Raw genomic sequence first — 24,617 nt, forward strand, 5'->3', positions numbered from 1 at the left:
AAGCATAACATTGGAGTGGAAAATCACCTTTAATAGAAGCCTTTTCCTCTCCAATAATGTTGAAGTGGTCAAGAGGCAAGTATGTACTTTAAGAGGCAGATTATCAATAGAGGGTGCTAAACTAAACTACGAATCTCACATGTGGCCACTTGATCACAGAGGACGTGGATAACAGTTTGGGAGGAGGTGGGGGGAACATCTAAGGATTTGAGAGCAGAACTGATTTTTGCTTGTGGGTTGTTTACAATAAATAAATAAATAAGAAACGAAGTTTTCTCTTGCAGGGGCCAGAGTCTCTTCTGCTGCCCAGAATGGACATGAACCCCCACGTTGCAAGCAGATTTCACAGTGGGCAAGGGCAAGCAGAGGAGCTCTACCCACACAGAGACACCTGACCTGAAGCCACATGTTAAGGAAAATAGAAGAAACTTCACTGGCAGAAAACTGAGAGGTTCAGAGGTCCCATGGAAGACTTACTACTGAAATAAGTATTCAGATTTGCTTTTTCAAAGATTAAACTTTTTTTTCCAGCAACACTGCTAAGCCATCAAGACACAAAGAAAAATAAAATAAAATACAGACTTACGCTTTCTTAGCACCTGGATCAAGCCTCAAGCATAGTGGGATGCTTGTGTCCGCAGCACCATTCCCTGGCTCTTTCGGAGGAAAGTTACAGAGCCAAGATGAGCTTCTCTGAAGCAAAACAGGGAGAAAGGGCCAAGGGCCCCAACCCTCATCCCAAATCCAAAGGTTAATCATTGCCAGACTTCCCTGGGCATCCCCCTGTCTGGAGGCAACACGGAACTTGCAGTTTTTTGCTGCTCCCCGCTCCCCACCACCCTTTAAGGGCTTTGAACACTACTGATACTGGCCAGGTCTTACCCACAGAGCAACAACAACAAAATCACAACTGAAACAAAAAATCCAACAGAGTTTTGAGCCCACGCACCAACTGCTGATGCTCAAAGCAGGTCACTTTGTGCTACCTGGCTTATCTTAATGAACCATACATAGTTAAGCAAAAAAGGTGGACCAGAAGGGTTCATCTCTACATTTTCTATATAGAAGATGAGTCCACAGACTACGTACTGACTTCTTCCTCCCCTCCACTACTGCTAGCTTTAACATAGCATTTCCATTATCTTTTGTACACAGCTTTAAAGCTAAATTTCAAATTCAGGAATATCCACTTGGGAGTATAGTCTCCGTTTTCCTGACGCATTCATAGATTCCTCTTTAAACACAAATAGATTTTGAATAACAAAAAAACAAAGTTACTGCTGGGGAAAAACAAACAAACAAATAAAAAAGGTAAAATCATGAACTATCAGACCAACATAGCACACAATGGTTAAGGTTGGAAGGGACCCCTAGAGATCATCTAGTCCAACCCCCCTGCTCCAGCAGGGACACCCAGAGCACGTGGCATAGGGTGGCATTCAGGTGGGTTTGGAAGATCTCCAGAGAAGGAGACTCCACAGCCTCTCTGGGCAGCCTGTTCCAGGGCTCTGTCACCCTCACAGGAAAGAAGTTCTTCCTCATATGGAGATTCCAAATTCAATCCACTTATACCAATGTACCAATGGAAAGTCAATTTTCTCCAACAGTTCAGTATCAAATACTTCCAATTTACAATGAATTAATGACACAGAACTGACAGTACTTTTACATTTCTGTATTCTAGCTGAAAATACAGAAGCACTTTAAACTGGGAAGCATCGCCTTCCTGTTGGCCGCACTGTCAGAGCTGAGGGGTGACCGCAATCGGTTCGTGACCGGAGCAGGACAGCACTCGCCCTCTCCAGACCCGAAGCGAAGCTGCACGGTCGTGCGCTCAGTCTGCACCGTGAGGCCTTGGAACGGGCTGACACCTTCCAGCTTCTACAAGGTGAGGCTACAAACAACACAGCGGTGTGGGAACGCAACCATCAGCTCCAGGGCCTTTGAAAATCCACAGCAGCATAAATACTCTGGAGCAGAGAAGCTGCTTAATATCACAGCATCCAGGGGACTGCAGTCGTATCTGCAACGTCCTTTTCACAGCGGGAAGATGACACTTTGTTTACTGCACGCTTTCTCAGTCTACAATACTCATGAAAACCATTATCTACATCGAAAGGAAAAAACAATAAAGAATATCTCACTACATCTCATATCTTGGACAGAAGTGACTCAAAACCAAGACTGTCCGTCTAGATTGACAATTCCTTACGGGCTATCAAACTGCTCTCTTCCTAGGATCATTGCAAACTCTGCTCATCCTAAATGACACATCCTAGTGATCTCGCCAGTCTGAACAAACCAGGAACAAACGTGTATGCAGCCTTTCAGCACAATGCCTGGAGAAATGAGGGGCTGGGAAGGCTATAATGAAAAGACTATTGATGGCTTGATATAATGTGAAAGTATATTAGCCAAGGCACATTTAGAAGAAACTTGGCAGAATGAAGAGTTGTTCCCTCTCTGTGGCAATGATAGAAATAAAAAAAAAAAAAAAACATTTTTTTTACCATCTTTGCACTGGGGACAAACACACAAAAAAAAACTTTTAAATTTGATTCTATAAAAACATATAACATGGTCAAAAGAAAGATACTGTGGTAATACCTGCTTTAAAAACAAAACAGATTCTTAGTCACAGTTCTCAAAGGAAGTCAACATATAAAAGCTAGGGATCTGCACCTATCCTGCCCCTAAGCTCACAGACCCGCTGTTACAACCATCATTTTGGAGACACTACTACAAAGTGAAAGGATGCAACTCTGATGAGAGTTTCAGTGTGGGGGACTCCTTCCTTCTCCCTCCTTCCAACCCATTCCACCTTCCACCCATTCCTCACTCCACCTAAAGCGCTGGGAGCTGCTCACCCTTGGCACGCACATTCCTCTCTTGCACACCCCTCTCCTGACCTGAAGGAAGCTGGTGAAGAAGGAAGGGAAATCAAGGCAGCAAACAGGCTTCACACAAGGATGCTCCATGCATGGCATTCCTGCTCACTCCCGTCCTCACTACTGCTGAAATCCATCTAGAAAGTCCCTCTGACTGAGCACAGAGAATCGGGAGGCTCTGAAAATTACTTTAGTGAGTTTTTTTACATTCTATTTCAGAGGTGTTTCCACAAATCATCATCACTGCATTGAAATCACAGCTAAAATAAATGCTGATGCTAAACACACTAACTTCATTTAAAAAATACAAAGAATAAGAGTATTATCTCTGCTTAATCACTGAACCCAGCAACAGAGCTTCTGAATAGGGCCCTGGCATGAATAAAAAGCCCCGCGGAAGGAGGTGGAGGTGCAAGGATCTACCCCTGCCCGGGCGCCCCGGGCACGCGGGCAGAAGGGAGGCGGCAGCGGGAGCTCCCGGCTCAGCAGGGCCCGGCCGCCCCCGGTGCCGCTGCCTCCCTCGCTAATCCCAGCGCCTCAGCCAGGCCGCGCGGATTAAGAGGGAGCCGGGGGATTTGTCTTTCTGCACAAAGCTGCAAACGCTGCTTGGCTTCATTTAAATATACACACTGGAGCCTGTGTAGCAGCAGAGTGTGCCTCCAGATTTCACACGCACACAGAGGTTGTTTAAGGCTCAAAGTCTTCCTCTCCTGCACTTCTCTGGAACTGATCTCTAATCTCATTCCTGCTTTGCTCCAGAAGTGCTGAACGAAGCACTCCTTGATGCACCAGCAACAGGGACACGTGCAAAACCCATCACGACATTTTTGGTCAGACCTACCATGCTCGCCAAGCGTGGGCCTCGTAATGCCTGAAACCTAAACACGGACAATCTTGGTGTGACCCCCCTTGGGTCAGCTCTAAAGCCACTTTACTGGACTTATTACAAGCAACTGCCCTAGACTCGTCCTTGGCCAGCATTACTTCTCTAAACCAGTATTTCAGGTGACTACCTACCCAGGAACTGTGTGCTGCTTTAAGACTGACCCCAATACAGCTTTTGAGAACCATCCTTAGTAGTCAAAGCTGCACTGAATATACGAATAAATCATTCTCTTCTTAACTGTAAAGAGAAAACTGTCTGAGAAAGACTGGGGAGGCAGGAAGGAAGGACATCCTTAGGAGAAAAAAATCCCACTTTATTTCCTTCCTCTGAAACAGGACTTCACTATCATGGGGCAGGGGAGCAGGGAGGGGACACCAGCTCCCCCCTCCGAAACGAGGACGCTTAATCCGCACGGATTCGGAGCCAGAGCCCTCTTGTCCGACAGCTGCACGGCTGCGGCTGGACTCATGGCTCTGCCAGCACTTTGATCATCACACGCCACATTTTCAGTTGTAATGCAATTATTTAAGACGATTTCAAGTGTCTGAAGGCCACATTAAAGTCAGCTTTTCCAAGGGCACAATCAATTTCCATCTCAACATGTGCTCTGTGCCCATATTTAGCGAATTAACTTTTCACACACCCTTGTATTTATTCACCAGCTGAACCACATTTGCTTTGCTCAAAGAGCTGCCCAAGTGTACATATGACAGACATAATTTTTTGCATATATAACACTAAATACTGCCATCTCCTGAGCAAGCACATTTTATTTTCATTGAGTTATTTCCAGTTAGGACAAACACAAGTGGTTATTTTAAAAAATCAGGCACTAATGTTAGCTGAGGGCAAAATCCGCCAAGTTTAATGGGCATAAATATTCTCACAGGGATTTTTCTGAAAGTTTAGCATGTTCCGAAGTTACCAACCCAGAGGACTGAGCAAGAACAGACGCTTGCCGGCTCCCAGGAGCCAAGATCCTCGTGCTCCTGCATCTTCCCAACTTGCACGGAAAGGGACGGCACAAGTCGGCAGCACCCGGCCCACACACGCGCCCGCTGCCCTTACTACACAGAGGAGCTGCTGCAGGAGCAAGGCTTGAAATAGCAAAGTGAAATAACCTCCTCGCTGGCTACACCATGTTCCCTGGTGTAGCAAGAAACACTGCAATTAAATGGAACTAATTAGATTTTAATAAGTTTGAAAGGTAGCAAATTTAGCTCAAAACCAGAGACAGGAGACTCCTGTGGGCCTCCTAACATTAAAATGATTTCCTCCTCTAACATTTAGATATTCCAGAGGAGTCACATCTATGCAGAACACAACAATATATCAAAAACACTGCATCAAGCCCATCACTAGTCAAATTCCTCTCCCAAAGGCAACCCCTATAAATAACATAAGGAACAATGTCTTGAACTGTTAACAGACCACGTTTATTCAGACTGCGAAGTGAAAAAGGGCAGGCCTACTCAACTGCCTTCAACCAGCATTTATGCAGGGCTTAATTTAAAAAGTTAAAGCCAAGTGGAGGAAAGCAGATCCCCCGCACAGAGTGACAGGTCTGCCTTCTGCATCGGGTCTTGCTCTTGTCCAGAACAGCCCGGCGCTCCGCAAGCTCCCGTGCCTGTTCCCTTGCAAGCAGAACCAGCAGGCCACGAACCACATTCACTAGAAGAGCAGAGGATACAGCTGATACGGATCTCTCCACAGCACACCACGTTTAGCTGCCAGAGCAAAGTGTCTCGGCCTGCCGGAGTCCCGGGCCCTCTGCCCGGCCACACCAGCACCCAGGTCATCCCCCTCACGTCCGTAAGGTCGGAACCAGACGCTGCTTTGGTGAAATTTGCAGCCCATTTTATTTCCAGTGAGCTCTGGATTCACAGATTAACTGCCTGAAAAACAAAAAGAGAGCCTGAAAAATGCTTCAAATCATAGACTTCAATCTTCTTAGGCCAATGGCACATCAGGAACAGCGGGGCAGGCGGCCATCACAGCTGCAAGCAGCAAGGAGCACAGGGAGCCCTGCTGTCTTCCATGAGCATGCGGTACACCCTCCATGTACCACACTTTTTTTTTGGACAAAATACATATTTAAAAGGTTAAAAGAAGCACTTTCATCTGGAAGGTACGCTAAGTGATCAGAAGAGTACAAGAGTCATAATTCACAAGTTTGTCATTTCCTATATCAAAAGAATGTAGGTATTTTCAGAAATCTGCTTCATTTGAAAACTTTCATTCAAAAGTTGAAAACTTTCAAATGTGAAAAACTTCCAAGTTGCATGAAGACAAGATGCAAGATCCTGTAACTGTCAATGTTTTCCAAACTCCACGTTTTCCACTAAGAAAGAGGGAACAAACCAAACACATTAAGAGCTTCACACAAAGGTAAAACATGAATCCTCACATTAAGGACACACTGGACTGGCAGTGCAAGGTCTATTCTACTCAAACCAACTCTCCACCTTTTAGGCTTTCCGAGTTTCCCTCCTGGGCGGCTCCTTCCTGCTCCAGCTCTCGCCACCATCACGCAGCTTCAGCGGCGCTTCCCCGCGTTCCTGCCCTGCCTTTGCACAAAGCAGTCAGGCAGCCACTGAAACACCTTTTAATGCAGGAGACTCCTCTTACTGGCTTTGTCCAAACCCATCTCCCCTCCCAATCACAGCAGTTTTAGCTCAGCACAGAAGCGACCTGGCACTACTGTAACTTCAGAGAGCAAACACTCAAGATGAAGTATGTGGTGGGAGAAGGATTTAAAGGAACTGGTGAAAACAGACTTAAAATGGATTTGAGCTCCACATCGCACATCAATGTACTTACTGGTAACTACCCACCAGCACAACTGAACTAAGCTGCAATTTATAATGTTACAAGAGGTTAATGCTAACCTTGAAACTCCACTTTCCATTTTCCGCGAGCTCAGACGACAGGAAGCAGCAAGGCTACGTTCCACCCTCGGAGCATTGCTAGAGCTTGCAATCATTTGCTGACTTGTGAAAAAAATTCCTCTCTGCAAAACCCCAGGGGCTCCTGCCGCAGGCTCTCACTGAGAGCCGGTGGCCAGCAGCAAGTCTGCAACTGCAGGTCCGACCTGTCAACCCCATGGAAATCCCAACAGGTTTTTTCCTTCAGGGAGGGCAAGGAGAGGAAAGGAGGAAGGCTTGAGAGATGCAGCCAACTAGGTGTCTTAGGCAGCAGCACTTTGTGCTAAAATTGTATGTGCACTGAGTTTCTAAATCTGCCATACACTCTGTTTTGCATTTATGCTTCCCTCCGTTCTGTTCTTTAATGTTTTCCTTTCTGGTGTTGTAAGTTGTTCAAACACAGCAGCGGGAAACTGATGAGATTAAGGGCACAGTAACATTGCTCATTATAGCCAAAGTACTCCCAGATGCACAAAATTAGCGTACAAGATGCTGCAATTTTTCCCTCTTTTTTATTATCTGGTGAGGAACTTCAAAAGCTGCTTGTAAGAACACTCTATCAAAAGCCTGCAAATAGAGAGCACTATTAGTTAACTGGCAACACCTGAGTAACAAGCACATTTCAGAGTTACTGCTGTTAACAGTTGTTCTGCTCTCCTTTTCAGTCATAGGGGCATCTAATGAAGAGGTGCTATTTCATTCCCTCTCCTTCCTCCCACTCCTCAAATGGGGAAGCCCTCAAGAAAAAAAAAGTTCTGTTTTCATTCAAATGCTGCATCCTAAAACATTATTCTACAATACTTTGGTGGGTCAGCTTATTAATATACGTGTTGTGTCCATGAGAGCGCTTTATTCTGTACTATATCCCTAAAAATAGTTATAAGACTTCCCCACTGAATAATAATATAACATTTCAATTTGACAAAGAATTTGAATAAAACCTTTATTTTGCCAGAGTTAGTGAAGGTTTAAAAATGAAAGCAAACCCAGGAAAGCTGGGAGGACTCTCCCCCAGAGGTACTTTCCAGTGCCAGAGGTGACAGGGTCAAAACGCTTCCCAAATGTGCAGAGCGGTCTAACAGACTTAACTCTCACAGATTCGCACTGATCCCAGGGAACGCTTGGGCTTTCTGTACATGCTTCCGTCTCTTACATGGATTCAGGGTCCCTTAATCTGCTTTTTACAAATCCGCGTTCTTCCTCACTGCAGCTACCCAGGGTTCTTTTTGCAAAAATCACCAAATACAGAAAAGCCCTGGAGCAAAGCCTACTGGAGTCCCACTTTCATAGCCTTAACTCTTGAAAAATATTATCAGGCAGTTAGGCTGGGAGAGGAAGACAATTTGGAGGCTTTTTACTGCCTTGTCTCCCTCTCATTAAGTATAAATACTGCTAGCTACAGGGAGGATGGCAATCTTATGGACACACTGCTACCACAAGGGCCATATCCTTCCCTGACAAGCACAACTTTAAGCAATCGTGACTTTAATCAGAGTTTTACCAAACCTCAGATACTGTTTACTTACATCATAGATCCTTGACTATCAGCCAAAATCCATGCAATGAAACATACACATATTTCTCAGCAGAAGTGGCTAAGGAATGAGAACACCCCCCACTTTCAGTGCGGGCCTGTGAGTAAGCAAGCTCTCGCTGCTGACACATGCAACAAACACCAGAAAGCCCTGTCCTTTCCTCAACTCCCTTCAAAGTTCTGCTACCTTTTCCCAATTGTTTACCAAGAGGTCTAGTAACAGCCCTTACTTCTCCACACAGTGATTGCCAATGGATACAACACCACCAGCACAGGGCAGAGATGAGGCAGAGATGCAAGTTAATGAACACAACCCATGCAGAGGAAAGTTAATTGTCCCCCACCAAAGCAACGGCTTGGGACCACTGGGGAAATATAACAACTGCACATTTCACTGCATGCCCCTAGCAGCTGCAGAAGGGCACGGGTATTTTTGGACACACACCTTCAGTCATTCTGGGGGGCCCGACAGACTTAGCGATGCCGCTCACCTTCCACGCTGTCCGAGCAGGAGGTGCCGATGCCGGTGTCGCCGCTGTCGGAGGCCACGCTGAGCCTCCTGCCGGGCTCCTTGCCGGGGCCGCTCGGCGGCTGCCACAGGGCGTCAGCGCCAGGTAACCATCCCACGGGACACGGATCCGAGCCTGCACAGAGGGAAGCCACAAGTCGGTCATGACTGATGCACTGCGGGAGGCAGCAACAAAATACTGATCACGGCAAAAACTCCGCTCTGGTTCCTCACTCAGCTCTGAGTCAGACTCTGCGCCTACGGTTTAGAGTTTCTAGGCAGAATCCACTTCTTAGGTGGAAGTTTAGCCACCATTTACATTTTATTATTTAAAAACACGAACCTTAAACTGTTCCTGTACTAATTTTACTAATTTCTTTATCACATATTTCCTATCTTAAGAGCAATTCTGCTTTGGAAGCACACAACTCCACACAGAGGAGTTTTGGGAACAGAAACCAGTTAAGACTTTGCTGTTAGAATAAAAACACACTCATTTCAAACTACACATAAACCACGCAGCCTACATGATAAAATAACAGTTAACAGAAAAATTTTGGAAATCAGGGAATGGCTTTGGACCCCAGTGTTATCAGAGAACAGACTAGCAGCTCAAGCAGCACATGCTGGCTGCAGGTGGGCTCTCCTTGTCAGATATCCATAAATCCAGTGGCTTGCTTTGGTTATTTTGATTTTGTTTTAATTACAGTTAAAAGATGTAGTTCTAAAGCACAACTCACGTCAGCAAATAGCTCTGCCATTCAAGCATTTCCTGAGAATATGTTGCCTATTTTATAGTCAAAGAGCAAACGAAAATATCCAGATAGCAACTCCAGAGGACCATCAAAAAATTTTATAGCAAATATATAAATCTGAGCATTGCTTACGGGAGAATACAGATTGCAGCATTTGCGCTTCAGCCCAGGGAGCCGCATTTAAAAAATACGCAGGCTGCATTTGATTGTATAAATAATCGCAGCGCACGCACGTCCCCTCGAGCAGCCAGCTTTGCGTAACACTTCCAGCAGGAAATGACTCATGCCGAGGGATCAGGTCACACAGAGTTCTCTTATGCTACACATGGATATTTTTAGGCCATTTAAAGATTTTTAAGCGGTGCCCAGCCCAAACCCCAGCACATGAGGGCTGGCAGGGCAGAGGCAGGCTCGGAGCCCCCAGCACGGCGCCGGCAGGAAGCGGAGCGTTCCCGACGTCGGGCTGTAATTAAGCAGCGCGTACAGTAGAGGAGCACACAGTACCCGCCCCAGCTCAAGAGAGGCTTGCGGAGGAGCTGGTCTCACTCTGGCTGGTAGATCTGCAGGCAGCCAGGTTGTTAAGTGACATCAGCTGCCGCTTCCCTCTGCAGACCCGGCCCCCTTCTCGCGGGTGCCCGGGAAGGCCGGGAGCTGCCGCGGAGGCCAGCGCCCCGTGAGCTGGGACCCTTCCCGCGTGGGCCCCGCGTCCGAAGTAACAGCACCGACGTCTGCAGAGGCATTTTAGGAACCAAATATAATGTCCATGAATGTAAAAACTTTCCTTTTCATATAACAGCTAAGATGATGCTAAGCTACCCAGATGCTGGACAAAAAGCACATGACTTCACTGGGTTTCACGGCAGACACATCCTTACTGAAGGACACTATTTCTTCTCTTCTGCACCATGATTCTGACACCGATTGTGACCAGAAGTGAATCACCAGAAAGGGACAGTGGGAACTGATACTGCAGAGGATTCTGAAGGCAAGATCTTGCTGCAGGATTATCCGACCTGTGCAAAGCACCTTCTGATCACCACGAAGGTGACTGGCCTGCTGCACAGGAATGGTCCGTGCCCTGAGGGCCCCACAGGCCGTCCAAAGCTCTTTTGAGGATGGAAAAATCACCACTTCAGCCCAAACACGCTGCCAAAAATCACCCAGTTGACCCGGTCCATCAGCAACTTGATTTCAATAAATGAAAGTTTCTTCCAATCATGTAAGGGCCGTGGACACCATGACGGTCCCAAAATACTCTAACCACTTCACGGCCCACCTTGAAGAAAAGATGCTAGATCATTTTCCATGCATAGTCTTACAAGACATATTTTTTAATCCAAAGATCATCCAAACGCATCAAAAAGGCTAAGACATGAAGTCATGCCAGAAGATGCCAATGCACTTTCACAGAGGAAGTGCAAGACACCTCCCTCTCAGATCCAAACCGACCTCTCATCCAGAAGAATCACTCTCTACAAGAACAAACCAAACATCTTGCAAATAGCAGCCTGTTACCAAACAAAATTCATAAAATAAAAAGGCAATTCCATTAATTCTGCATGTGACCACAACATATTTCTCTAAATAGAACTTGCACTGGGGAGAATTGAGGGGAATGAACAAGCAAAACAACAACAACAAAAAAAAAAAAAAAAAAAAACAGACCAAAAAAATCCTCACACTGGAAGATGTTCATAGGATGATGTTTAAAAATATCAGTCCCTCCATTTTCATCCCATTCCTCTGCTCCTACTCAAACAGCCCCCTTGCACTCTTAAAATTATGCAAAGCAAGTTTCCAAAATACAAAGAGAAAGGACCTCGACCAGACCCGAGGGAGTGCAAGTCTGACCACACAGGTCCATAACCAACACAGAAACTGCTCCACGGAAAAGGACTATCAAAATCCACAGACCCAGACACACTTTTTGCATCCCTCATTCAAAGCAAACACGTCCACCAGAAGTACAAAGACAAAGAAAAATAAATAACAACTGCCACAAACAAAGGCAAAACACCCAGTTCCCGGTCAAAAAGGCTTTTTTTTCCCCGCCCCCCCCACAAACCACTTGATATATACATATTGTAGTATACTCTGTGAGTAAGGGCAAAAAGCACAGAGACTGATCTTAACCAAAATTCATAGTTCTAGTGGGCTACGCATTGAGGAATCCAGTGTAAGTTAGGAATTTTATGCCCAGTTGTAATTTTATCCATTCTTAATGGGTCTTTGACATTTTGCAGGCAGTTAAATCTCTCTTCTGCACTCTCCCTGCCCCACAGGGCTAAGTAATCACATGTCATCTTGAAAAGAACAGGCTACCAGCACAAGGGGACTCTCACCCAACTGTTTGCTGTATAATAGGAATAGAAAGTGCAAACAGAAGTTGAAAACAATGAACTTGGTTCAGTTGGAGATGTTCACATCTACTTTTCATAGCTACGAGATCACCAGCACTGAAAGGCTGGAGAAAACCTCACCACAGTGCCTCGTCCCTGACAATTCTCTGCCAACAAGTGTTTGGTCTTCTTCCATTGCTGGCAAGAACACACAAGACAGAAAAGAAAAAGGGAGAAAAAAGGAGGCAGGAGAATTTAAGAGGGCTTGGACAGGGGGAGAATTCTCCAACAGGTATACAGAAAAACAGATGCCTTATCTTAATATATTTAAGTGAGGAAACACAAAAGGGGGAGGAAAAAAGTTGGTAGTCTTTATAATGATGCAGCCACAGCCTCCTTCGAAGAGGAGGCCAGGGAAGAGCTGGAGCCACGACCCAACACATCGAACTGCGCGCAGAAACATTCTCTGCAGACACGGGCAATGCCAAGAGCTATAGGAACACAGAAATCTTCCTGTAATTTTTTTTTTTGTTAAGTTGGCCCCTCAACACTGACACTCAGACAAACACTTGCTAGGAGCAGAACATCCCTGTGCCCTTCAGCCAAACAAACCAGCCCCTACCAGCAGTCAGAGCGAGGCGCAGGTGCCGGCACCTCCGCAAGCCGCGGCGAAGGTGGCCGGGCGCAGCCAGAGAGGGCCGGGGCGCTCGGGGCACGGGGCCAGGTCACTGCGGGAAGGGCCCCCTTCACCTGCCGGCCGCCAACAGCGGCGCCGGGAGCCACGCGCTGCTCCCACGCGGAGCCACGCGCTGCTCCCACGCGGAGCCACGTCCTGCTCCCACGCGGAGCACGCGGGAAGAGCAGAGCGCCCCAGCTAAGCGCGAAAACGAGCAGGACTCAGGGAGATGAAAGGAGGGCCCTAACTGCAGAATTTAGGTATTGCAGTTTATCAAAAGCGCTTGACAAGGTCATGTTGATGAGTTATGATTCATCCTGAGGACTCTTGCCCTTATTAGTGTGCTTTCTTTAGCAAGCTTGAAAGGTAAGATATTTAACGAGGTTCTTCTAGCTTTTCAGCTGGAAACTGATTAAAGCTATCGCACACAGAGAGAGATGAAAAACACAGACATACTGAGGGAAATGCTTAAGGAGAAGAATACTGAAGACGGGTCTTCTTTTACCTGCTTCTTCACTTGTACAGCCTGAAAATATACTACCAGCTAGAGGGCCATACTTGTATTTTGTCCTCTCCAGTTGTAAAAAGAATTCATCTGTTGGTGTCATTTTCCTTTAGCTGTGTTTCCATAGCTCTGTTCAGCTATGAAAGACCAGCCCAAATATACACATAGAGAGATAAAAATAAATAAATAAATAAAATATAGGGGAGGGAAAAACGAAAGTAGAAGCGAAACCCAGAGAAGAAAATCCTCCAAGTAAACATACTCCTGAGTGGCAAAATCAATTAAGATAACTTGATTAGGGTGGTATTTTAAGGAGCATAAACTCATGCCCTAATTTCTCATAAGAGCTAAACTTTAATTGGATTGTGTCACCAAATCTCCAATTTATTTTGCCTCTAGAATTCCTTAATGAAGTTAAACAGTTTTTCCCTCCCATAGAAATGGCCAACTGTACAATCCCTCTTCACAGCTAATTATAGCTCTAAAAGGCTTTGTTGTGGTAGGTACCTAATAGTATCTCCCTGTGAGCTCTCACAGGTTGCAAATAGAGAGTTTTGGCTTTGTTTTCAATGCAGCAGTAGCTCAGGCAGAGACTTCTGTGACTTTATACATGCACATGGCACTGCACACTACATCATCAGCGAGTTACAGGGCCTCTGATGGAGGCAAGTATCCAATCCAGACAGAGGGGCAGAACTAGGAAGAATAAATTGAGCAACTGGACAGACGAGCTTTGGAGGGTCTTGCCACAGTCCTTAGAGATGTGATTGTGAAACTCGCCCTCTGCCAAACCCGCAGGCGAGAGCCCCCCGGGAGCGAGAGGCACCGTCCCCGCGCGCCACGAGAGCGCAGCCCATCAGGCGGTGCCGCCAGCGCGGGCGAAGGCGCCGCCGGGCGCCCGGCCCGGGGCCCCTTCGGGCCCTTCCCGGCGCAGCAGGCTGGCCGGGGCCGCTCTCAGGGCCGCGGGGCGCAGGGGGCTGTGGGCAGCGCTCCCCCGGGAGGGCGCCCGCCGCACAAGGCGCAGGCTCCAAGCAGATGGAGCCTCCCCTCGCCCGCCCCTCCGACACGCTCCGAACGGCTCCGGCTCCGCACAGGCAGACGAGAGCCCCCTCCTCGATTGCGGAGCGGCGCCCGCCCTCCTTCTGGCTAAGCGGCTACTTCCACCTCCTCTGTACTCGGGACAAGTGAAGCAATCGCAGCTGCTGCAACAAGGACAACTGTTTCCACTGGTTTCATGCAATTCCCACTTACCTAAAGGAATCAAGGAAAGGACTCTAGCATCCTGATTTTTTTTTTAATTCCCAAAACAGCATTAGCATCTCCCTTCTCCTTGCAACAGATCTAAAGATATCCTTGGCACAATAAAAGTGAAGACAGACAATAAGCAGAAAAAAAAAATCATATCACTAAAATATTTTGCCCAAATATAACAGCGACAGAGTTTTTCCCTCATTTTTCAGAGAGGTCTAATGTGCATTAGATGTGCACCACAGGATCTGCTTTAATGTGGGTGAAGCAGAGACAGACAGAGCCTCCAGGCTATATTAAAATCGCTCTTGTACAACACATAAGGGAGCTTCCCCATTGTTATATTTGGGTTAAAAGGATGAAATCCTGGCTCCACTTAAGTCATTAGGAGATTTTCCTTACAATGCTTCTGCCACAGGGCACAACTTCTCTCTAAGCTCTGCTCCCCTCTATTCAGAGGTTCTTTCTCCCACCACCACCTAGTCAATATAAACAACAAAGGACACTGTGGAATTAAGAAGGGAAAAGGAAAAGCAATATTAAATACATACATATACATATTCCTCACTTTGCCCCACCCACTCTACCTAGGATACTTCCAGCCAAAAAGAGTAATTTAAGTGTTTCCATCTACACAACTGCAATTAGATTTGATGTAAAACCTATCCTATAACCATTCTATTGCCCTTGTTTCATCAATACAGTATTTAGGATGATGATGAACAGAAATGGATTAAGATCCCAGCTGCTAGCTTCATTTTCCATAAAAGCCCTAGCAAAACTGACAAAGTATCAAATAATGGTATTTTCAAAGCCTTCTCGTGTTTCTAGGTCACTATACCCCTGGTTGGTTTTCTCATCGCCCACAGAACCATCCAACCTTTCTTGCGGGTTAGTCACAGCATTTTTGTATGAAGCCTCACGCGTTAACCCTCTGTTGTAAGGGAATCAAAAAAGGTTCAGAGTTGCCCACATACATAAATAGCTTTGTTGCAGAGCAGGCATTCAGGAGGAGATACCATCTTTTAAAGAAAGGAGGATTTCTTAAAGAAGATAACATCTTATTTATCCTTTTGCTTTTTTAAGTTGCAACTTCCCACACCATCTGGAAACTATGCTGCAAAAGGAATAAAGCAGAAACATAAGGATACCTTATAAGGAATCTCAGACCTGACTCCAGAAGGATTCAAGAATGTTTCAAGAATGCTTCTTGTCCCAGTACTGCACGGTGGGTCTCTAACTTATCGGGAAGCTGAAAATCAGAATAACCTCATCTGCTGAAAGCCTTTTCCAGGTATTTTAACCCAAACTGGCTCTGTGTGCCTCTTCCTTCAGTGGCGAGCTGGCTGCATCGTAGTTAAGCCCTTGTCCTTTCCCAGCAAAGGGGATTTGAGATCATCTTGTCCTGCCTCTCCTGCCACCCACTGCGATCCCGGGCTGTGCGCTGGTCCACGCGCAGGCGGAGGCTGCGCTGCCCGGCGCGATTAGCGTCACTTCTTCCCGATCCTCTCTCAATCCTCCTGGCCTCGGCTAAGCCTGCAGATTGGATCCGGACGTGCCGAGGTTGCCAGCAGGGCCGAGGCGGGAGCGCGCTCGTGGCTCCCAGAGCGCGCAGGGAGCGCGCGCGGCGCTGGCCCGGCTTGCTACGGTGCTCGGCACCCACCTGGCGCTGCGATGCCTCACGCTGCGGTCACACAGCTGTAAACTCCCCCTTTATTTATTCTCTATTTAGCATTAGTATTTGCAAGCATTAGCATCCTGCTGGCCCAGCTCCCCCATCAGCTCGCCATGAGGCTGAACAAGCGCGGCAATGACGTGAGCGCAGAGGTGTCTTCGCGTTTCCACGTCCTTTTGTGGTGGCTGTTGAGTTTTCCAACAGCAGCAACATGGCTGGCTCAGGGAATAACCGGCCCAGCCACACGGATGTCCAAGCCCGGAGAGGCCAAGGCAGATGTTTTGGCCTGGGGGATGTTCGTGGTCTCACAGGCAACCATGGAGTCAGCAGCTTCAGGAGGAGCGAGGGAAGAGTCAGCAGAAACACAGACCTAGTGCTCTGCACTGCCTGCTGTCTGCCCTTTGAATGGCCTCAGCTCTCTACGGATACCAGGAAACTTCAACAACAGGATACAAAGATGGAAACGAGGATCTTGGCATACTTCAATATACCCTCTCATGCTTTCGTTAACATTAGCAGAAGTATTTCCCAGCTACTTATAGCATTATTGCAGGTCTACCAAAAGAAATATGCAAAACAGAAAGGCCTTCTTCCCTGGAAAGTCCCAGAAGTCAATAAAAAAGCCTCTTTCTGAATCACATAGCAAAGACGCTGAACTGATTTTGAAGATATTTGCAGTCACAGTGCATCTGTCTCATTATCAGTGCAAAATTTCCAGACACACTCGTGCACCAGACAACCAAACTGTCAATCCCTACCCTGTTCACTTCGGCTAGCAGAGAGCCAGGGGACTCAGTTCTAGCTTTAACTATCCCACTACTAAATGTCAGGCAATTTATACAATAAAAAGAAGACACAAAGAACATGGAAGGCAGAGCAGCTGATACCGAACACGCGAGTGCTCCTCCTTTCCCTTAAGGGACCTGTTGCTTTGCCAGTGACCATCTCCTGCTACAACGTCAACCTGCTCAACATGGGTCTTCCTGCCAAGGTGCCTTGTCACCGTGTTTGCCAACTCATGTTTGTCAACACTCTGAAAGGCACAAGGACTTTAGAAGTTATTAAATGCCTGTTCCTGAAGTTTTAGCAACAATCAGTAGCTGGTGGACAGAAATCCTAACTGTTACTCCAAGAAACTACAGTTTCTCTCGCCCCAAACGGCACTTCTTCACCACGATCTTCTAAGGTGGCTCAGGGCCACCTTTTACTGCATAGCTTCTTCCACACAACTCATTACTACTCTCCAATAAAAAAAAAATAAAACATACAGTTGCAAAAAGCAGAGGCCTAATCAGTAAACCTTTGTCGTAGTTACTACACAAGGGACCAGAACTGCTGCTATCCCCTACAAACAGGGAAATGCCCTCCTGCAGCTTTACAGCTACAAACAAGTAGTAGCTGAAACTAAATAGTCAAGACATCCACACTTTGTATACACTACATGAGCAGACACTGTACCAATAAAAATTACTTGCCCAGAGGGAGCAAAGAGAGAAAATAAGGCATTGTTTTGAAGGGATGCAACCCCTTCCCCACCAACTCCCACTCAAACTCAGGCTGCCACTTCTTTTCAGCATGGTCTGGGACGGACGGCAAAGAACACTCCAGTATCCAGTCTTGTAACCGAAATGTTAGATTTCTAAGCTCCGGCAATCGCACACCCGTTCAAAAAGCTTGCAAAAAGCTTTACGAATCACTACGTACACACACACACGCTCCCGGCCTGGTTACTGTTAACGAACGTACGTGAGGAGCCCCCGCGGCGCCGCTGGCTCATCACTCACCGCCCGGCCTCTCAGCGGATGGGGCTACCACATCCTCGCCACGGGTCGCCAGGACGGGGCGCTCCGGGGATCCAACTGCTGCCCCCCGCCCGGCAGCGACCCGGCCCGACAGGACCCGAAGGCGCCTCCGGGCGCCGCCGCGGAGCCCCCTGTGACGCTCGCCTGGGTCACACTCGCCCTGGAAGCTCCGCGCCGGCGCCGAGCAAAGGGACAACGGGGCCGGCGCTCACACGGCACAGACCGAACCTCAGGGTTAAACGTCACCTTTATCCACTCGCTTCCTCATCACCCCCGGCTCCTGCTCGCCTTCCTCGCCTCAAGCTGAATGTTAAACACGGAAGTTTTGCTGCTTTATGGTGCTTCTTCAATCTAACTCCATAAATGTGTTTTACACTTACTAATTCTGAGTACCGAAAGGGAAGAAGGGATGGGGAAATTGAAAAACAACAAACAAAAAAACATCTCAAAACTTACAGCTGATTTGGAGAAATAAATCCCAGCAAAGAAGTCAGAGAGAGGCATCCAGGAATAGGCTGAATTAGAAAAGCTGACAGATTCCACACCATATCAGCCAGAACACTTGAATCCACCCTGAAGAAAACAAAGGCAGCCAAGAACAGCCCAATCCAAAGTTTTTGAAGGAAAAGCAAAAACCAGCATCAATCTCCACAGCAGACTGAAGACAGCGAACGCGACGGCCACCAACCACACATCTGCACATTCGTGTACATATTATATATTTTAACATTTCTGCTTCAAACAAAAGTAATCAGGAATCAGACATCCCAAACGCCTGCCCTTTACATTATATTCATTAAAACCTGTGCACCAAAATATGCAACATCTTTCCGAGTTGCAGCAGGGAGCTAACGCTTCCTTTAAAACTCTGAGGAGTTACATTAAAAGACAAAAACACACACAAAAAAGCCTCCTTCAGCCATGCAAACTTTACACATGCTACATAAAGAAACTGATAACTTAATAATAGTAAAGAAAAGAGGGACAATGGCTCCTTTCAGGTCACAGAGAAGGGACATTAGCCTGTTTGTGGAGATGCAGGCAGCTGCTGAGAGCGTCTCAGCAGCTCTTGTATCTGCAGGACAGACCCTGCCAGCCTAGAGCTAAACAACCCTTCCCTTTAAATACCAGCTCCCTGCAAACGCGTCATGCAGCCCTTACTCTGCAATTCCAAAAACTGAAACGCTAATCCCAGGTTCTGGGAGGGCGCGCGGGATCTATTCCAGCCGCGCCGCTCTGGACTCGCGTCGGCGATCGATCGCTCTGGTAAGTCCAGGTCGCAACATATCCGCGGGCAGCTCCAGGGTGAAGCCGAGGAAACCTAACTCCGGGCTCAGCTAACTCCGGGCTGGCCCGCAGGGCGCAGCCAGCGCCGCGTCTCGCCCCGCCACCCGGGGCCCCGAGGGGTCACACACGCACGGCCCAGCCCGCCGCGAGCCGCAGCCTAACGGTGCGAAAATTAATAATAACAAAAATAAAGATCGGAGGCGGGCAGGCTCTCAGACTACCGACATCTTTCGCGGTCTAGGACTAAAGCGAGGCGCGAAGGGCACCCGCCCCCGGCCGGGACCCGCCGCTCGCGGCTGCGCTGTCGAAGCGCCCCTGGGTCCCCGCGACGAAATAACCGACCCCGAGCCCGGGGGGCCGCGGCGCGAGCGGCTCCCGCGCAGGTAACGCGCGGAGGAGCCGCGGGGGCCCCGGGGGGAGGTCGGCCTGGCTGCGGCGGCGCCCGCGGCCTGGAGCCGCCTCGGGGCGAGCGCGGCCCCGCGGGAGGGGGGGGGGGGGGGTCGCCGCCCGTTAGGCGGAGCGGGGGTGGGGGGAAAGAAGAAAAGGAAGGAAATTAAACGGGATTATCCGGGATCGCTGCGGTGCCGCCCGCCACGTCCCCTGCGGAGCCTCCGCGGGGAGCGCGGCCGGGGCTCCGCGCCGGGGAGGGGGCTCCTTACCCGTCTCGCGGCCGCCGCCGGGCGCGGGATGCAGCCCGCCCCACATGGCGCCCTCGCCGCTCCGCGCTGCCTCGGCCCGGCTCGGCTCGGCCCGGCTCAGCGCGGCGCTCGCGGCCGCCGGCGCGGCGCGGCCATGGTGGCGGCGGCAGCGGCGCCCGCAGCGGGGCCTCGCAGCCACGAAACTTGCGCCGCCTCCCTCCTTCCCTCGTCTCCTTCCCTCCTTCCCGGGCGGGGACGGGGGCGGGAGCGCGGGGCGAGGCGCCGGCATAACCCGGCCCACGGGGCGGGCGCCCCGAGGCCCGGCCCCGGCCGCGGCGCGGGGGGCGCCTCGGGTGCCCCCGAGGCACCAATAAAACCCGCAGTTCGGGCGGGGGCTCCTGCCGCACGGGCGGCCTTACAAGTACGGGAATGAACATGCAGAAATCCGCATATTTCATCTTCTTTCCCATCCACTTAAAGCCACCGGAGTGCTGGTAGGACACACATTGCTCACCCATTCACTTTAACCATAGAGCATAACCACTACCAGGTGTGTTTTCAGAGTGATTTCTACAAGCATAGGCTTCAGAAACTTAGTAACTACTGGTTAAAAAACCCAAGTGCTAAAGCTGATGTATGTCTGCTCCTGGAGATGCCAGCAAAACTTTCAGGTTTTTGGCAGCAGTCCTCTGAATGATACAAATATTTAAAGCATTTTCAAAGAGTCTCAAATTCTGTGGTACAGGCAGGCCAATGAAAAAAAATATATCTTCACAGTAAAAATGATCACCCTTCCTACCCCGGCTCCAACTTCCACATTGAAGAATGATAGAGCATGGTGAGTAAGCAGCAATACAAGGAGGAAGGGAAAAAAAGCTGACGTATCTTGCAAAACCCCTGAGAACAAGAAACACATGAAGACTTTTCTTTAAGACCTCTTTGAAGGACTTGCCTGCATGCGTTAGAAGAACATTAGAAGAAGGTTAATTCTTGCTGTGTCCCATTTTGGTGAGTTTGCTCAGCTTTGGGTAAGCCCGCGTCACCAGCACATTCACGAGAGGACACAGCACACCTCCAGGAAGCTGCACACGTGGGAAAGCACGGAGAGAGCTAGAAAGTTATCTCACCACGGCGGGGCTCTGGGGTTTGCGCCGCTCACGTGCGAGCAGCTGCGAGGCGCATCCCGAGGCGCATCCCGAGGCACGCGCGACGCCAGAGCAGCATGCCCAGAAGGAGCGGCGATGCCTCTTCTATGGCAGAGCGTATCCCCCGCAAGGCCGCTCGGCATGGCGGCATTCCTGCTCATGGAGTTCACGCCTGCCTGCGTATCTCTTGTCTACCCGCAGAGCACAGAGGAAAGCACAGATCCGAAGGACAAGGTCAAGCTGATGTAAAACAATCGGATGGTCTGGCCGGAGCCGGAGCGCTCGCGCCGCAGAGCTGACTCAGCAGCTCCGTGTCTTTCACGGTGCTGAAGTGGGCACATCTGCACTTTTGGAATGGAGCTGCTCCGGGCAGAAGGGAAAATACTCCCTGTGTGCTTACAGTGAAGCGGTTGTGCAACGGAACCTGAGACGTGTCCATCCTTTATCTTGGGCTTCAAGCTATTTTCATAGTAACCGAATGTCGTAAATCATGCTTTCCCCCTACACATTAACTGTGTCTCTCTCAGACTGAAGTCTTTAGACATTGATTTAGCTTGTTCGCTCTCCAACCATGTTTTGCATCTGCTTCTATGCACAGTTCAAAGCAGGGACCAGTATTTATTTCGCCTTCCCCCAAAACTCTAATCTAATGCTAGAGGCAGGCGCTTTCTCCCCTGTGGATCTCAGGGTGTAAATGCAACAGGCCCAAGGGCCTCCTGAGCCTCCCCATCTCCTGATGGGTCTGTGTCCTCCTGCCTGCAAGGGACTGATTCAATCTCCAGTGTGGAGCAGGGGACGGCGATCTGTGTCCCAGCATTGCCCCACTCGAGACAGATCTAAAGTCCACGATGCAGGACACGGTAGGGTGGGACGAGAGGAGGATGAAGGAACCAGCCACACAAGGAAAGCGCCTGATCCCAGCGCAGATCCTGTGAAACACGATGAGAAGTTCCAGGCATGGAGCAGGCTCTCATTCCCACTGTCTGAGCAGCCCTTTCCTCTCCTCCTTCCTCAGGATTTGGTGACACAAACTCCACCCCCTGGCAGAAACAAGAAAGAAAACCAGCCGAAAGTAATAGCCAAGCACTGGGACTAAGCAGATGCTGTTTCGGGACCGTCGACTGCAGCACGACTTGGCCATCCTTGTTTTTTTTTTTTGTTTTGTTTTTTTTCCTCTTTCATGAGTAACACTACAATACTCTAAATGGAATTAAGTTGAAGCATAACCTGCAAAAACAGCTTTTTTTTTCTTTGATTAAAGCACATCATTGCTTTGAAAAGCAAGTCATGTAAAGCAGTCTGTATTCCATAGGCTTGCTTTCACATTTAATAGAATTAAAAGATTATTTTAAAATAGCTAAATACCATTCAAAGAGAATGTGGACTGTTTCTGCCATCCTACCTAAGACGTACTTGAATGCATTCTATCAAAAAGTAGCAGAGTCAGTGCTGCATCTATACTGCAAATGGCTTTGAAATTAAGTCACACGTTTGGGACTGTTGAGGTATTTCCCTCAGTAGAGAATTCCTTCTCCTTCACCCACAACTTTTTCAGTTGAACACCATGCCCTGGAGAAGTCCAAGGAACCTTTCAGAAGCCTTAGAGCAAGCTCTCCCGCTTTGCGAGAGACATTATGTATGTTACAAAGTGGGATATTAAACTCTGTTGGGCGAGACTATAACTAAAACCAAATCATAATAAACTGTATCCCTGCTGGTAGGAAGAGACTAACGCGCAAAAGACTGAAGTGCTCTACTAAAAGTAGATTGCATGTGTCGTGTAGCATTAACAGCAAGCTGTGCCAGCTCTTATCTGCAAAGCAGGCGTCAGGAAAGAACCTGGTCTATGCAGTGATTTCATTTTTGACTTTTCTACCAGCCAGGTAGAGTGGATGTCCTACACAAATGAACACAAATGCCATGCACTTTCAGTAACAAAAAGGCCATATACAAAAAGGCAGGAATATTGCTAACAGATCTATGATTTATTAAATCCTCTCAGAATTTCAGATTCTTCTTAACATTTCAGGTATCAGAATCAGCTTTTCACCTAAAAATCACAGGCTGAAAATGGTTTATGTAGTTGTTTGAAAATCCTTGAGAGACAAGGATTTTATATGGTACCTTACTAATCGGCAGGGAAAAGGAAAATGACCTTTTTTTTTTTTTTTTTTTTCTGGTTATACGATTTTAGAATAAGTCTAAGACATTTAAAATTACAATTCCTAACTCTGCTTCCTGGACACTGATACCTTAGGAAAAAGAACACATTGAGGATGTGGAATTAAAGACATCTAACTACTAACTTGTAAATATAACTAGGAATTCACTGCAGTCTTTTTCTCAGGGGGAAAGTTTTAGTTCTGTAATTCCACCTCCCCTCATTTCCACCACATCCTCTCCAAAAGCTCGTGCTGGAGAAAGGGAAATGTAAGTGACTGGGGCGGGGTATAGATCTCCACATATTTCACATATGCTCCCAGGCCTTCGGTTTTCTTCAGTGTCTGTATTTCAGTGCCAGGCTGCTTGGAGCAGAGCAGCTACCCCTTCCCTACCTAAGGGGGGATCACTAACACATCCCATTTCCTCTCAGGACAGAACATTTAGACAAAATATGTACTTTAACATTGTTTCTCCTACACATTTTGAACTACTTTTAAAAAATATCATCAGTTCTCTTGCTCTTGAGCCCTCTGTAGTCACCTCTGCTTTTTTTTCCAGCTAACACACCATCCAATTTTATGAGCAGCTGTCCCTTTTTCCAGTGTGCCTAATAAAAATTAAAAAAAAATAGCAAGCTCTAAATTCTCTAGGTCATTAGGAGGCAGGCAGGCAGGCAGGCAGCCCCTGGGCTAAATTTAACTGAATCTTCACAGCATTTTCTGACAGCTTACTGAACTGTTTGGTCGTGAGAGCTCTTGGTGGTATTCTGAACGTAGCTACAATGCTGAAACATCTGATGTTACATTTGAAACCTGCTGTGGTCAAGAGGCTTCTTTCACTGTAATTAATAAAAAATGCTATTTTGGCATCTAGCTTTGGTATTCTTCAGAGAAAAAGACTGGCAAAAGGAAGGCATGAAAGCATGAGATAACTGTGCTATCAATTACCAGACCAGGCAGGTACAGCTCTGTTTCAAAACCACCTTGCCAAAATTCTTTCGGTTTGGGATTTGCAAAATATTATTTATTTCAACTTTATATTCTAAAACATTTGCTAACGTGCAAGATGCTGTAGCAGTGCTAGAGTTCAGGCTTTCAATCTAAACTGCTATTGCGAATATCTGCATTTTTACCATTGATATTTTACTTCAAGGAAGGGTGGTTTCATTGCGTTGTACACGGAAAAATGAATGCAGAAGAGATAAATAAATTGACGAAATCACTATACAATAATGTGCAGACTTTTAAACTGTCCTATGTAGATTAAATTCCATCATAAATATGAAGCAACTTCTATACTGGAAGCAGAAAACAATATTTAGCTCGATCTGTTTAAAACCGACCTGCTTTAAAGCTTCATGGACCTCCCCCTCACGTTGTATTCAGTCCCTGAAAGACAGGGCCAGACCACGCACTGCTCCATCTCCTTCACTCCGCACCCAGGAACAGATCCCGCTTTCCTGTCGCACCACAAACACACACATGAGGAACACTACTGCGTTGGAGAAGGTTGGAAAAAACAGCATTTCAAACTCCAAACGATGCTTTACAGGAAGGCCAGACACTCTAGAGCACAACTGGCCGGCAACGCAGCGGCGCACTTATACTTGCAAATGGAAACCTCTTCCAAATTGCTTATAGCCTG

The 24,617-nt window shown here is 47.7% G+C and overlaps 1 protein-coding gene across 1 annotated transcript in view; it reads right to left on the reverse strand.

The window, feature by feature from the left end:
* The window catches only part of CEP85L (centrosomal protein 85L), an 89,181-nt gene extending 69,449 nt beyond the window's left edge, over positions 1-19,732 (reverse strand). The window contains exons 1-2 of the mRNA XM_088522254.1: positions 19,687-19,732; positions 8,724-8,876 (exon numbers count right to left, since the gene is read on the reverse strand). Of these exons, the coding sequence (XP_088378380.1) occupies positions 8,724-8,876; positions 19,687-19,732 (199 nt within the window). The remainder of the gene's footprint in view (positions 1-8,723; positions 8,877-19,686) is intronic.
* Positions 19,733-24,617: the final 4,885 nt, after the last annotated feature.

The sequence above is a fragment of the Tinamus guttatus genome, unplaced genomic scaffold, assembly GCF_059628265.1.
Source record: "Tinamus guttatus ecotype Peru unplaced genomic scaffold, ASM5962826v1 Tinamus_guttatus_pri_ptg000010l, whole genome shotgun sequence".
In the NCBI taxonomy this organism is placed as follows: domain Eukaryota; kingdom Metazoa; phylum Chordata; class Aves; order Tinamiformes; family Tinamidae; genus Tinamus; species Tinamus guttatus.